Raw genomic sequence first — 11,848 nt, forward strand, 5'->3', positions numbered from 1 at the left:
TTATTTGAATAAAGCACATGGGATTTAAAAGAAAATTCGTATCGTCCCCAAAGGATGGAAATGAATACCGTTGTACATATAATGACGAGTTCAAGCTAGTTCCTCTATAGAACATTAGGGGGCGGTAATTGGACTTAGGAAATGGTTCCTCAACCTTGAAATGACCGAAGAGTAAGACCAGTGCAGCGTTCATAATATTGGTGAAAACTTTCATAAAGTCTATATCGCCTCATACCGTGTATATCTATGGTTGTAGTTTTCATTGGAATTTTATGTATATGTCGTCTTACACGTATTTGAAAGACATACTCCACATTAGCCAAATGTTTTTTTTAAATGCAGAAACATAGATAGTATATTTATACTACAGAAAGTGGGACGACACCCTCCATCAAGATTTCCCATCTTTATCCTGGTCCCCGAACGCATCTGAAGAACAGGCTTCTCAATAGTTAGCTGTTAGCTTTCGCGTAAAGATGCAATTGGCTCTAAGTAAAACATTTGGTCAGAAGCCAGTGAAATTTCAGTTGGAGCAAGATGGGGACTTTTACATGGTTGGGTCGGAGGTATGTGACTATATATTAATTGACTATCAATCCTGAGCTCCTTATTGTTAGCCTCAGTTATCCATTATTCTAGCTAGTTAATGCTAGCATGCTAACGATCCACATAAACAAAGCAATGCCTTAAAACAACGGGGCAACAACCTGCAAATCGGACATAGCGTATGAGAACCTTATACAGTATCTATGATGAGAACCCAAACCAATTATATTGCATTTCAGCTATAGCTGCTACCCAGTAACTTGTCACTCCAGTCTGCAGTACATGTTGTGATCGACCATTAACTTTCATCACATGAAGAAACGTGCAATAGTGTTCTGTGTTAAGAAAATGTGTCACCCCTTTATCAAACTCACGTGGTTTGACATGGCTGTGTGTGTGTGTGTGTGTGTGTGTGTGTGTGTGTGTGTGTGTGTGTGTGTGTGTGTGTGTGTGTGTGTGTGTGTGTGTGTGTGTGTGTGTGTGTGTGTGTGTGTGTGTGTGTGTGTGTGTGTGTGTGTGTGTGTGTACTGGTACAACACTTTTTTGAGAGCCCATTTGAGTTTGTGAGGACATTTTGGCTGGTTCTCACTTTAATAGGCTTTTAAAAAGCTGCTTGAGGGTTAAGCTTCCGTTATAAGTCAGGTTCATGTTATGGTTAGTGTAAAGGTTTGGGTTAGATATTTAGTTTTGTCAATGAGTGTCCTCACAAGTATAACCATACGTGTGTGTGTGTGTGTGTGTGTGTGTGTGTGTGTGTGTGTGTGTGTGTGTGTGTGTGTGTGTGTGTGTGTGTGTGTGTGTGTGTGTGTGTGTGTGTGTGTGTGTGTGTGTGTGTGTGTGTGTGTGTGTGTGTATTAGTACTTTTAACATGCGCTGTAATTCAATGCGTATGCAGGCAGATTGTATTGTCCTGTCAGAAAAACAATAAAGAGTCCTAAACCTGTAGCAACTCAACCTCCATGGTTAATGTTAATGACTGCTGTGCTTTTCATTCCAGTTGGCCTACACCTCTGTAAAGGTGTTCAGAGTGATTTTAGTTTGTTTTTCCATTGAATACATTTGGTAGACTAAAAGTAAAGTCTTCACGCTCTCCAGGTTGGAAACTACCTGCGTATGTTCCGAGGCTCTCTGTATAAAAGATATCCGTCTCTATGGAGGAGGCTGGCCTCGGTGGAGGAGAGGAAGAAGATAGTAGCATCGTCACATGGTGAGTGGAGCTTTTGTTCTTTACACTTGACATCAAAAAAAGGTCATTTTAAATGAACGGTAAAACCCATATGCTGGTTGCTATAAATCATTTTAATGTTGTAGTTTATTCTATATTTGATTGTTATATTTGAGTCAAGATACCTGCCAGACTACACCCATAAGGTCAAGGAAAGGTTTCTTAAAAACAATCTTCATATACTGTATTTTATTTTCCTAAATAGATCATTCAATTTTTATTTATTTTTTTACATTTATAGCCAACCACTGTGGGTGGTGACTACATAGCTGCTTAGTGCATGGCTAACACAAGTAAAGAGCGCCACCTATAGGAAACCAGCCTTCATCAACAGAAATTCCAGAAACATTAGGTTACAGCAGATGTGAAAATGATTATCAAGTGCAACAGTTACAACTGCTTTACTGCAAAACCAACCACAATGCAATGTGTGTGTTGTCCATGTCTATCTGCAGCCACCAGTGTTACTCTGCTGAAGGCCTCAGAATGTGAAGAGATCTTTGAGGGGAACGATGAGAAATACAAGGCATTGAGCATCAGCACAGAGGCCCCAGCTCACCTCAGGTAAACTAGTTCATGATGGATGATTCACTTATATATATTTTTTTTCTTTCTTTTTTGTCAATTTTAAACATACAATTTGAACCTTTTCTTTTTTAACTGGCCCAGCTGTTACTGACATAGTTTGTCCTGTAGATGGTAAACAGTTAAAGCTGCAGTGTGTAAAGGGAATTGTCATTTTTCAGAACAGACATGGTTGAAGTATAATAAAATATTCACAAGTAAGTTTTAATTAATGTACAATTGCCTGAAAATAAAGGTTGATTATTTTATACATAGCAGCTGAGGCTGCCATGTTGCAGCGCCATGTTACTACAGTGGCACAGAATGGACAAACTTAACAGCCTGACACGTTTTTATATACACTTGCCGTCCTGGGGAAATGCATGTCCTTTTGGTTGACGAAAAATAAGTTCTTTAGAATAAATAACTAAATGCATCTTCACCTCATCACCTGATATTGTGGAAAGACTTGAGACATTGGTGAATGTTGCCAACTTTAGTAACTTACTTCTTGTCCTTGAAGGCCACCGTAGCTTCTGTAAATTCTCCCAAAGGGAGCATTGTCATCTTGGACTTTCACCACTAGATGCCACCAAAACATTCCTATATGACACACTGCACTTTTAAAGGAGTGGAACACCAATATAACACATTAAGGGAATATTTCATAATCTTAGAAATAACTTTGTTGTTGTCATAATGATGTCATGAGTGTTATCTCAGTTTAATTTGTAGACAAAGTTAGGTCAGTGTTAGGAATTTGAGAAGTGCAATTGGAAAGACGTGGGCTTTTACCAGTGGGAGATGATGCATTGTGGGAAAGGCAGGATCCAGTGTGTTTTGAAGCTTGACCCATACTCAGAGCTAAAAGTCCCCAACCTTATCGTTAACCTTGTGAACTAACCCTTTGTTGTTCTTCCTCTGCAGGGAGCAGAAAGCAAAGCGCAGCAGTCAGTGGGTCCCCACGCTGCCCAACAGCTCCCACCATCTAGACGCAGTGCCTTGCTCCACAACCATCAACCGCAACCGCATGGGCCGCGACAAGAAGAGGACCTTCCCCCTGTGGTGAGAACCTCTGCTTCCACTCATATGCTCCACATATCTGGAACAAACTCCCAGAAAACTTGAGGTCTGCTGCTCTACATGGCTCAGCTCTTTTAATTAAAGTCTGAAGACTTTTCTGTTTCCATTGTAACCTGCAATTGTTATTTTATTTAAATGTTCTATTTCTACTCATTAGCTTTTACATTTTTTATTTATATTCATTCGCTTTTCTAATGTGTAATATGTATTTTAATCTTGCCCCTGTGATCTATCACTTTGAATGGCCTTGTGTCTGAATTGTGCTCTATAAATAAACTTGCCTTGCCTTGCCTAATAGAGGGAAAGTGCAGCAGTATGCTTTGAGCTGTGTATCATGTCAGGTTGCTTCTGATATTAAGTAGATGCAATGCAACAAAGCAGGTCTGTAATTAATAATACATATGATAATATGTAAAAGACTCAACGTTATTGGCCCAACCGTATGTCGGAGACAGACATAGTCAGAATTTAACATACGTGTTAAAAGTATATGATTTTATAAAACCATTTAATTACATAATGAGCACTTTGTATGTCAAATATGGACTGAAAAATATTCCAAGAATTCTGGAAATTTGAGAATTTTTGAAATGGCAAATGTGTAGGAACCCTTTGAAATAAATTCCTCACTTAAAGACCTACTTCACCGGTGGGAATATGAAGGTGTATTGAACTCTGAGATCCTATGTAGTATAAATGTGCAAATATTTATGAATTCGGTTCATCCTAGCCTGAGAAAAGGCAGGAAGAGTGTTTTATGGTCTCTGTCAAACTCACTAACCCTACATTTTACTAGTGTGACGTACATCACACTAGTAAAAATGTAGGGTTAGGATTTACAGGACAGCTGAGCCAAGGGGAGACTGAGGAAAGACAAACCTAATTCATTATATTATAATAGCGATTTTATAATGATAGAACGCCGGGGTTCCGTATGGGTGAAGTAGTCCTTTTAATGATCATCACTTGAAAGTAATTACAAAAATGTGTGTCTGTCTGTCTGTCTGTCTGTGTGTCTGTGTGTGTGTCTCAGCTTTGACGACCACGACCCTGCAGTGATCCATGAGAACGCGGCCCAGACGGAGGCTCTGGTTCCTATCCGTCTGGACATGGAGATAGACGGACAGAAGCTGCGAGATGCCTTCACGTGGAACATGAACGGTAAATGGCTGAACGGTTGACTAGCTTTGCCAACGTCTAAAAAAACATACACTATTGTCCAGTTATGAGAGCTGTGCTAAAATATCCATCTGGCAATATATCACGATATTTATTTAGGTGATATCTTTATCTTATCGTCAGCTCCAGTGTCCGTACTTTAGAGAACAATTTACTTAGGTTTTTTAACGTGTTGTCAACTAAAACCTCCTCTCATGTAGAATGTTGCCTCGAATGGTCGGGCTTTGAATTTGAATTGAAGTTTGCACTTAATGATCAATATGATGTGATGTATTAACACCACTCAGATCTAACACAGCAACTCTGTTTTTTACATTTTCATTGAACTATGTGGAATATCGCAATTAGGCCTGTGAACGCTTACAAAAATGTCTAAACGGGTACACGACTGCAATTTTTTCGCGTACACGTTTAACCGTTTCATACACACACACACACACACACACACACACTCTGAGCGGAGCAGATGGATTCTGCAGACTAAGCTTTTATCTTCTCCATATAGTTTGTGTAATTTCTGATTGGAAATCAAATACTGCGTTTTTCCAGAACACATTGAAGTAAATTTCAAAACCTTAAAAAAAAAAGGAACAGGTTTTGGTTTAGTGATTTTTCCTAAACAGTTCTGATTTACTAACGGTTACGTGAACACCCCTAATCACACTATATCGGAATATGCACCGTACCGCAATGTATGGTGATATATGATTATTACTTATTTAGAATAGTCAGAAACACAAGGGGTGGGGGAGGGGCTGTCTATGTAAAATCCCGTTATTCTGTTACATTAGTACATGCTGTCTCTGTTCCAAATTGCTTTGAATTCATCGTTCTAGAATTATCTCTATCGTCAAATGATTGTTTTGTTGTAATTGGTGTGTACAGGCCCCTTCAGCTGTTACTAGCTCCTTAAAGGATCTAGCACATATGCTCTCTAGTTATATATCATATGGTGAGCCTGAGCCATGTACCGTGATGCGTATGGTCAAGTTCTTGACTGTCTAACCTGTCCCACTCTGCCCCCTCTCAGAGAAGCTGATGACTCCAGAGATGTTTGCAGAGATCCTATGTGACGACCTGGACCTCAACCCTCTGGCCTTCGTTCCTGCCATAGCCTCAGCCATCCGGCAGCAGATTGAGTCCTACCCCACTGACAGCCTGTTGGAAGAGCAGGCAGACCAGAGAGTCATCATCAAGGTCAGCAGTCAAACAATACAACCACAGGGACACTGGCTGTGTTTCGCTCTTAAGTAGAGAGTGAGTAAGCTCCATGAACCAAATACAAACCTAGGACTGTGCATGACGTTCCTCTGTATTCCTCAGCTGAACATCCACGTGGGGAACATCTCTCTGGTGGACCAGTTTGAGTGGGACATGTCGGAGAGGGAGAACTCGCCCGAGTCCTTTGCCCTGAAGCTGTGCTCTGAGCTGGGGCTGGGAGGAGAGTTTGTCACCACTATCGCCTACAGCATCCGCGGCCAGATCAGCTGGCACCAGAGGACCTACGCCTTCAGGTAACTCACTTTACCAGGCCTTAAGTCTTAGTCACGTCAACGGAAATGCTGTTCAATCATTGGTCGCATAGTTAGACGAGTAAAAAGGCAAATCCATCGCAATTGTTTACCCATAGCCACAGAGCATCGGCAGGTTATTTTAATGCTCGCCATAATGTGGAGCACATAGCCTATTGTAACAGCCAGAGTCTATTAAATGTAGTACCACTGACGTGTGGCCGGTAAAAGGTGGCGGTTTATGTATATTTAATGGATGACGTGCTGTTGGAATCACGTGTTGTATGCTCAAATGTTAAACTAAAAATTACAATTACAGCTCACTCACATGCCGCCTGAGACCAGCCCTTTTAAAAATGGACCAGTCTGGTTGTTTGGTTCACACCAGAGTCTGGGACTGCATACAAACCAACCCAAACGCACCACAGCAAGGGCTTCAACGCTCCAGGGTTCAGTTCAACTGTACTAAACAAAGCTGGTGTGAATGCACCCTTTGAATGCAGTCTCAACCCAGGATGTCTGTCATTTGTGGCATGTTATGGTGGACTGATGAGATTGCTGCCATTCTCATAATTAAAAAAATTACAATTTGGCACATATCACCTCTCCCGTAAAACAGTACTTTAGGAAGCTGAAAATTGGTATAAAAGGTATGGTTAAGAAAAGCCTTAGAACATAACTTTCCACCACATGGATTCCTTAAGACTTTTAGTATGTTATTAATTACATATTCATGATTCAAAAACAGTTAGAATGGTTTCTGTTGCAATGTTTTAAGGTCACGTTATATAATGCCTTGACATAATGTGTCCACAGTGAGAACCCACTCCCCCAGGTAGAGATAGCTATCCGGAACACAGGCGATGCAGACCAGTGGTGCCCCCTGCTGGAGACCCTCACCGATGCTGAGATGGAGAAGAAGATCAGAGACCAGGACAGGAACACCAGGTGAGATTGACAGTCATTCACTCTGAGACATGAGGTGTGTTGGCTTGACACAAGAACGCTGCTTACATGACCACTTAAAGAATCAAATGTTGGTAAATGGACTCCACTTATAAAGCGCCTTTCCCTGGTTTTTCACAGACTCAAAGCGCTTAACATTGTTTCATACACATTCACCCAATCACCCAATCACACACACATTCATACACCGATAGCAGCAGAGTGCAAGCTATCTGTCGGGAGCAATTCGGGGTTCAATGTCTTGCCCAGGGACACTTCGACTTGTGGCGGGTAGGCGGGGGATCGAACCTCCGACCCTGCACTCCAGAGGCGACCTCCCTGCCCACTTCGCTACTGCCGCTCCATCATTCAGTTGACTGCTGAATGATTGTTAGTAAAGTAAACTAGTAAGTAAACTTAATAGTAGGGCTGTCAAATTAACGCGTTCATTTCGATTAATTAATCACAGAAAAATTAACGCAATTAAAAAAAAGTAACGCAGATTAATCGCACTTCTATAGTGCCCTTTGACCCGGTGCAAAAGTGGTGCGCAGCTGCACCGAGCTGAACCTGTAGCTTGCATACACCCGCACGGGTGAAAGGGAGAAAAGTAAAGAGAGAAGCTGGGGGAAGGGGCGGGGCCGAGGGCTCTATGGACGCTTTATGGGATGCTTTGGGCAAATAAGCATGAAGGAAGACATCTTACTTTATTCTCCGCAGTGTCTGTGCATTATTGATTTAGTGGGTGCAACAATATAGGTTCAAAACAGTATCTCTCAATCTTCCATCGTGTGTCTCAATTTTGTTTGCTAGCTGTCTCGTCTCCCGCGTAAACGGACACCCGCCGTGTGTGTGTGTGTGTGTGTGTGTGTGTGTGTGTGTGTGTGTGTGTGTGTGTGTGTGTGTGTGTGTGTGTGTGTGTGTGTGTGTGTGTGTGTGTGTGTGTGTGTGTGTGTGTGTGTGTGTGTGTGTGTGTGTGTGTGTGTGTGTGTGTGTGTGTGTGTGTGTGTGTGTGTGTCAATATTTTTGCCTATGAGTACGACGATGGTGAATGAATCGGCATAGGCATCTGTGGAAGTGCAGCGCTGTCTGTTGTGGAGACAGAAGTTACGAGAGACGGAGAGAGCCAGAGAGAGAGAGAGAGAGAAACAAACTGTAGCAGGCTATACAGCTGTTTATAAACAGGTATAAAAGTGTCATAAAAGTATGCGATTAATTTAGATTAATTAATCACAGAGCCTGTAATTAATTAGATACATTTTTGAATCACTTGACAGCCCTAGTTAATAGTGTTAATTAAGGACTCTTTTACTGCTGCTGTGTTTTTTAAATATAAATGTTGCTACAACACGCCAACATAAACCCAGTAGATAAGTAAATATAATAATATATATTTATTTATGTATCCATGGGGAAGTGTATTAGTAGAGCTTCAGTGACTTTTTTTAAATTCACGACGAGGAGACATGACTCACAGTGAACATACTCTGACTCTACATGACGTGGTTTCCACAAAGTAGATTTTCTGGAACAGACCGCAAGACAAAGACATGGATGTATTTACATTAAGTCCAATCATTTCTCTGAGGGCGGCAGTGGCGAAGTGGGTAGGGAGGTCGCCTCTGGAGTGCAGGGTCTGAGGTTCGATCCCCTGCCTACCTGCCACATGTCGAAGTGTCCCTGGGCAAGACATTGAAGCCCGAATTGCTCCCGATGGTTATCCTGCACCCTGCGGAAATGCGCTATATAAGTGGAGTCCATTTACCATATCAATCTTGTCTAACTAGTGAATCCTAATCCCAAACCTCAAATGACTCCATAGGTCTTTTGAATGTTAAATTAAACTGTTTTTTTGTTTTTTTTCTAGACGTATGAGACGACTGGCCAACACCGCTCCCTCCTGGTAGAAAGAGACATGAGCTGGAGACTCCTGTTACTCTGAAATGACCAAGTATATACACAAAGATTTAAACACACACCCACACACACACACAGGTCATCCGTTAAGCATTGATTAAGCATCTGGACATCCCTGTAAGCGTGAATGCAGTGACATGGGCCCCTCACTGACTGAACACTACACACACATCCAGGCATTCCTGTGCACGCACACACACACACACACACACACACACACGTCAGTCATCATGTCTCACCCTGACTTAAGCAACCAAATCAAATCTAACCCAACATGATTCTTGACTTGTGTTAGCAGTCTCTCATGTCTGTTACACTAATGACTGTTACACACGACAAACCATGCAACATTCAAATCATGTGTTTTGAGTATTACAGAAAAATGACTGAGTTTATGTATCCATACAGAACAGTTAATGGAATCACACCACTAGTTTGTGCAACTCTTACATACTGTTTGTCAATGTACATTCTTCATACCTTTATCACACCTGGGACCAAGGTGTTTGGTTGTTTCTCTGTCTAACCTTGGCCAAAAGCCTCAGTCAAAATAACTCAATTCTAAATGTTTTAAGCAGACTGATTGTGACCATGTCCCGATCAACGACTAGTACAGAAATATCAGCCTGGCACCGCCCACCTACCTACTTCCGCTCAATTTTCATTTCACTTCAGTAGTCAGTCTGGGGCTGTGGTGTATTCATGTATTCCTGCTCAGGCAGATTTCTGACGGTCCAATCAGCGAACAGAGCGAGTGGCTGAGAACGATGACGTCAAAGTCGCGCGCTAGTTTCAGTTGTAGTCAGAAGCCGCATACGTCACGACCAAACGTTATGCGATTGGTTGGCAGATCCAGAGTGGCACTGGGCAGATCCAATAGTTTTAAACTTCAACAGACACCCGCCTCCAAGTGAGTGAACGTTTGTCAATAGAGCAGTTCCAGACCTTCTGTACAAATGAAATGAAGTACGATGGTCTGGTAGCACCAGGCTAGAGAAATATATATCTGGCTGTATCTTTTCACCTAGCTGAAATGCGTCCCACTAAGGATAAGGATAACTGACCTGAGACCAGTGTTGATATGCATGCTAAAACATAAGCTAGTTCATACTGTACCTTGACTGTGCATGAGTAATAACTAATTGTTACTTTGTGTTTTGCACTGTGCCTAACATAGCATCTCAGTGTCAGCAGACTGGACCCTCTTATTTTACTGAGAGGATTGTATGGTAGTAGGGAGGGGAGAGAAAACAAGCTGACAAGTAGCAATTGTGTTTTTTTAAAAGTGATTATTTTCAAGTTGGACATCCACCCGTAGAATGCTTCTAATGTATGTACTGATGCTTCCTGTTCTCTTCTTTTTGTAAAATTGAATTTCATTTATAGTGGACTTTTTTATATGTAAAATGACAATAAAGAAAAGTTGTTGGAAAACCCTTTGTGTGTTTCTGATTTGGAAATGTTGTTGATGCCTGGCACCGCCCGCCTACCTACTTCCGTTCAATTTTCATTTCCCTTCAGTAGTCAGTCTGGGTCCGCGGTATATTCTTTGGTTTTCTCCGGCCAGATTTCTGGCGGTCCAATCAGCAAACAGAGGGAGTAGCTCAGAAGCCGGCGCATGTCAAACGTCACAACCAAACGTTATGCGATTGGTTGGCAGATCCAGAGTGGCACTGGGCATATCCAATAGTTTTAAACTTCAACAGACACCCGCCTTCAAGTGAGTTAACGTTTGTCAATTGAGCCTTCTAGACCTTCTGTACAAATGAAATGAAGTACGATGGTCTGGTAGGACCAGGCTAGTTTCACTCAACTGTGAGATGAACAATCAATCAAACAAAAAGTTGCAGCAGATGCAGGAGTCTACTGAGGGATCGTTGACATGTTACTTGTGTGAGGGTGGAGGAACTCTGATGTCAGACTCTTCCTGTTTGGATAAAGTGCTCCAGAAGAAGTTTACTCTCACTGTTAAACATAACCCTGAGTTCTACTGTGGATTCTTTAGGATTTGATTTCACCAAACGTTTAATCCGATCATGATCATGAAAGATTTTTTTCTGACCACATTTCTTCCTTTTAGGATGAAGGTTCACTGAAAACAGAGTGACATCTTTTTCCAAAACCACAGCATATGTCTTCTGACATGGTGGTTTAAGAAATAAGAAGCTATTCACTGCATCAGTTAGGGTTAAATAACTTGTTGCCAACTGAACCATATTAATCACTGTAGTTTTTATCATATTGCCTACTTGCTTAGATAAATCCAGGTGATGATTTTTTTTTTTTTCGGGCCGGGCAGTGTATATGGAAAAACACCATTAGATTCAGGGGGGATCTGGGCTTGTGGCTTATCAAGGGTGGAGGAGGTGCTAAGTAAGGTTATTAATGAGGGGGGGGGGGGTTCTCCCCCTTATGATGTCAGATCTGAGTGGGGTTTTTGAACACAGGTTTTCAGATCGCTGGAAAAAAAAAGTTAGGGTGGTTTTTATTCATACTTTGGGAGTCTCTGGTCACAACGGGGACCCATATTAATGTTGAAAAACCATGAAACCGTGCATTCTGCATGATAAGTGACTTTTAAACTGGAGGCGGACGGTGTTTTTTAACATAACTGCCCCCCACTGTAGGCTATTCATTAATACTGCGAAACATGCATGGCCTCCAGGAATTAGTCAGTGCCAGCCAGACACCAATCACCAGTTGATTTAGTGAGTTCCTATGTTCCCATGCCAATACCTCCAGACAATAGAACTGGAAAACTTTTACCTATTAAACTCTGGAAAAACAATGAAGTCTTTAACATGATGAACTCAAGCCACCATCTGCTGCATAGCAATCTAACCACAGCAGGATGACTGGAACATGACGCATGCTCGCA

At 41.7% G+C, this 11,848-nt stretch overlaps 1 protein-coding gene across 1 annotated transcript; it reads left to right on the top strand.

Annotated features, from left to right (window-relative positions):
- The first annotated feature begins 429 nt into the window (after positions 1-429).
- Positions 430-10,386, top strand: LOC307264775 (SWI/SNF-related matrix-associated actin-dependent regulator of chromatin subfamily B member 1-like). Its single transcript, XM_080046278.1, has 9 exons — positions 430-566; positions 1,642-1,753; positions 2,227-2,335; positions 3,263-3,400; positions 4,452-4,579; positions 5,628-5,794; positions 5,921-6,111; positions 6,925-7,056; positions 8,921-10,386. The coding sequence occupies exons 1-9, from the start codon at positions 477-479 to the stop codon at positions 8,958-8,960; spliced, it is 1,107 nt and encodes a 368-aa protein (XP_079902404.1). The 5' UTR covers positions 430-476; the 3' UTR covers positions 8,961-10,386.
- Positions 10,387-11,848: the final 1,462 nt, after the last annotated feature.

Source organism: Ammodytes marinus (assembly GCF_949987685.1).
Source record: "Ammodytes marinus genome assembly, chromosome: 18".
Lineage (NCBI taxonomy): Eukaryota > Metazoa > Chordata > Actinopteri > Uranoscopiformes > Ammodytidae > Ammodytes > Ammodytes marinus.

Coding starts and splice junctions, on each gene's coding strand:
- LOC307264775 (XM_080046278.1), top strand. CDS start 477: ATGCAATTGGCTCTAAGTAAAACATTTGGTCAGAAGCCAGTGAAATTT. Junction 567..1,641: donor TTTACATGGTTGGGTCGGAG/GTATGTGACTAT, acceptor CACGCTCTCCAG/GTTGGAAACTACCTGCGTAT. Junction 7,057..8,920: donor GACCAGGACAGGAACACCAG/GTGAGATTGACA, acceptor TTTTTTTTCTAG/ACGTATGAGACGACTGGCCA.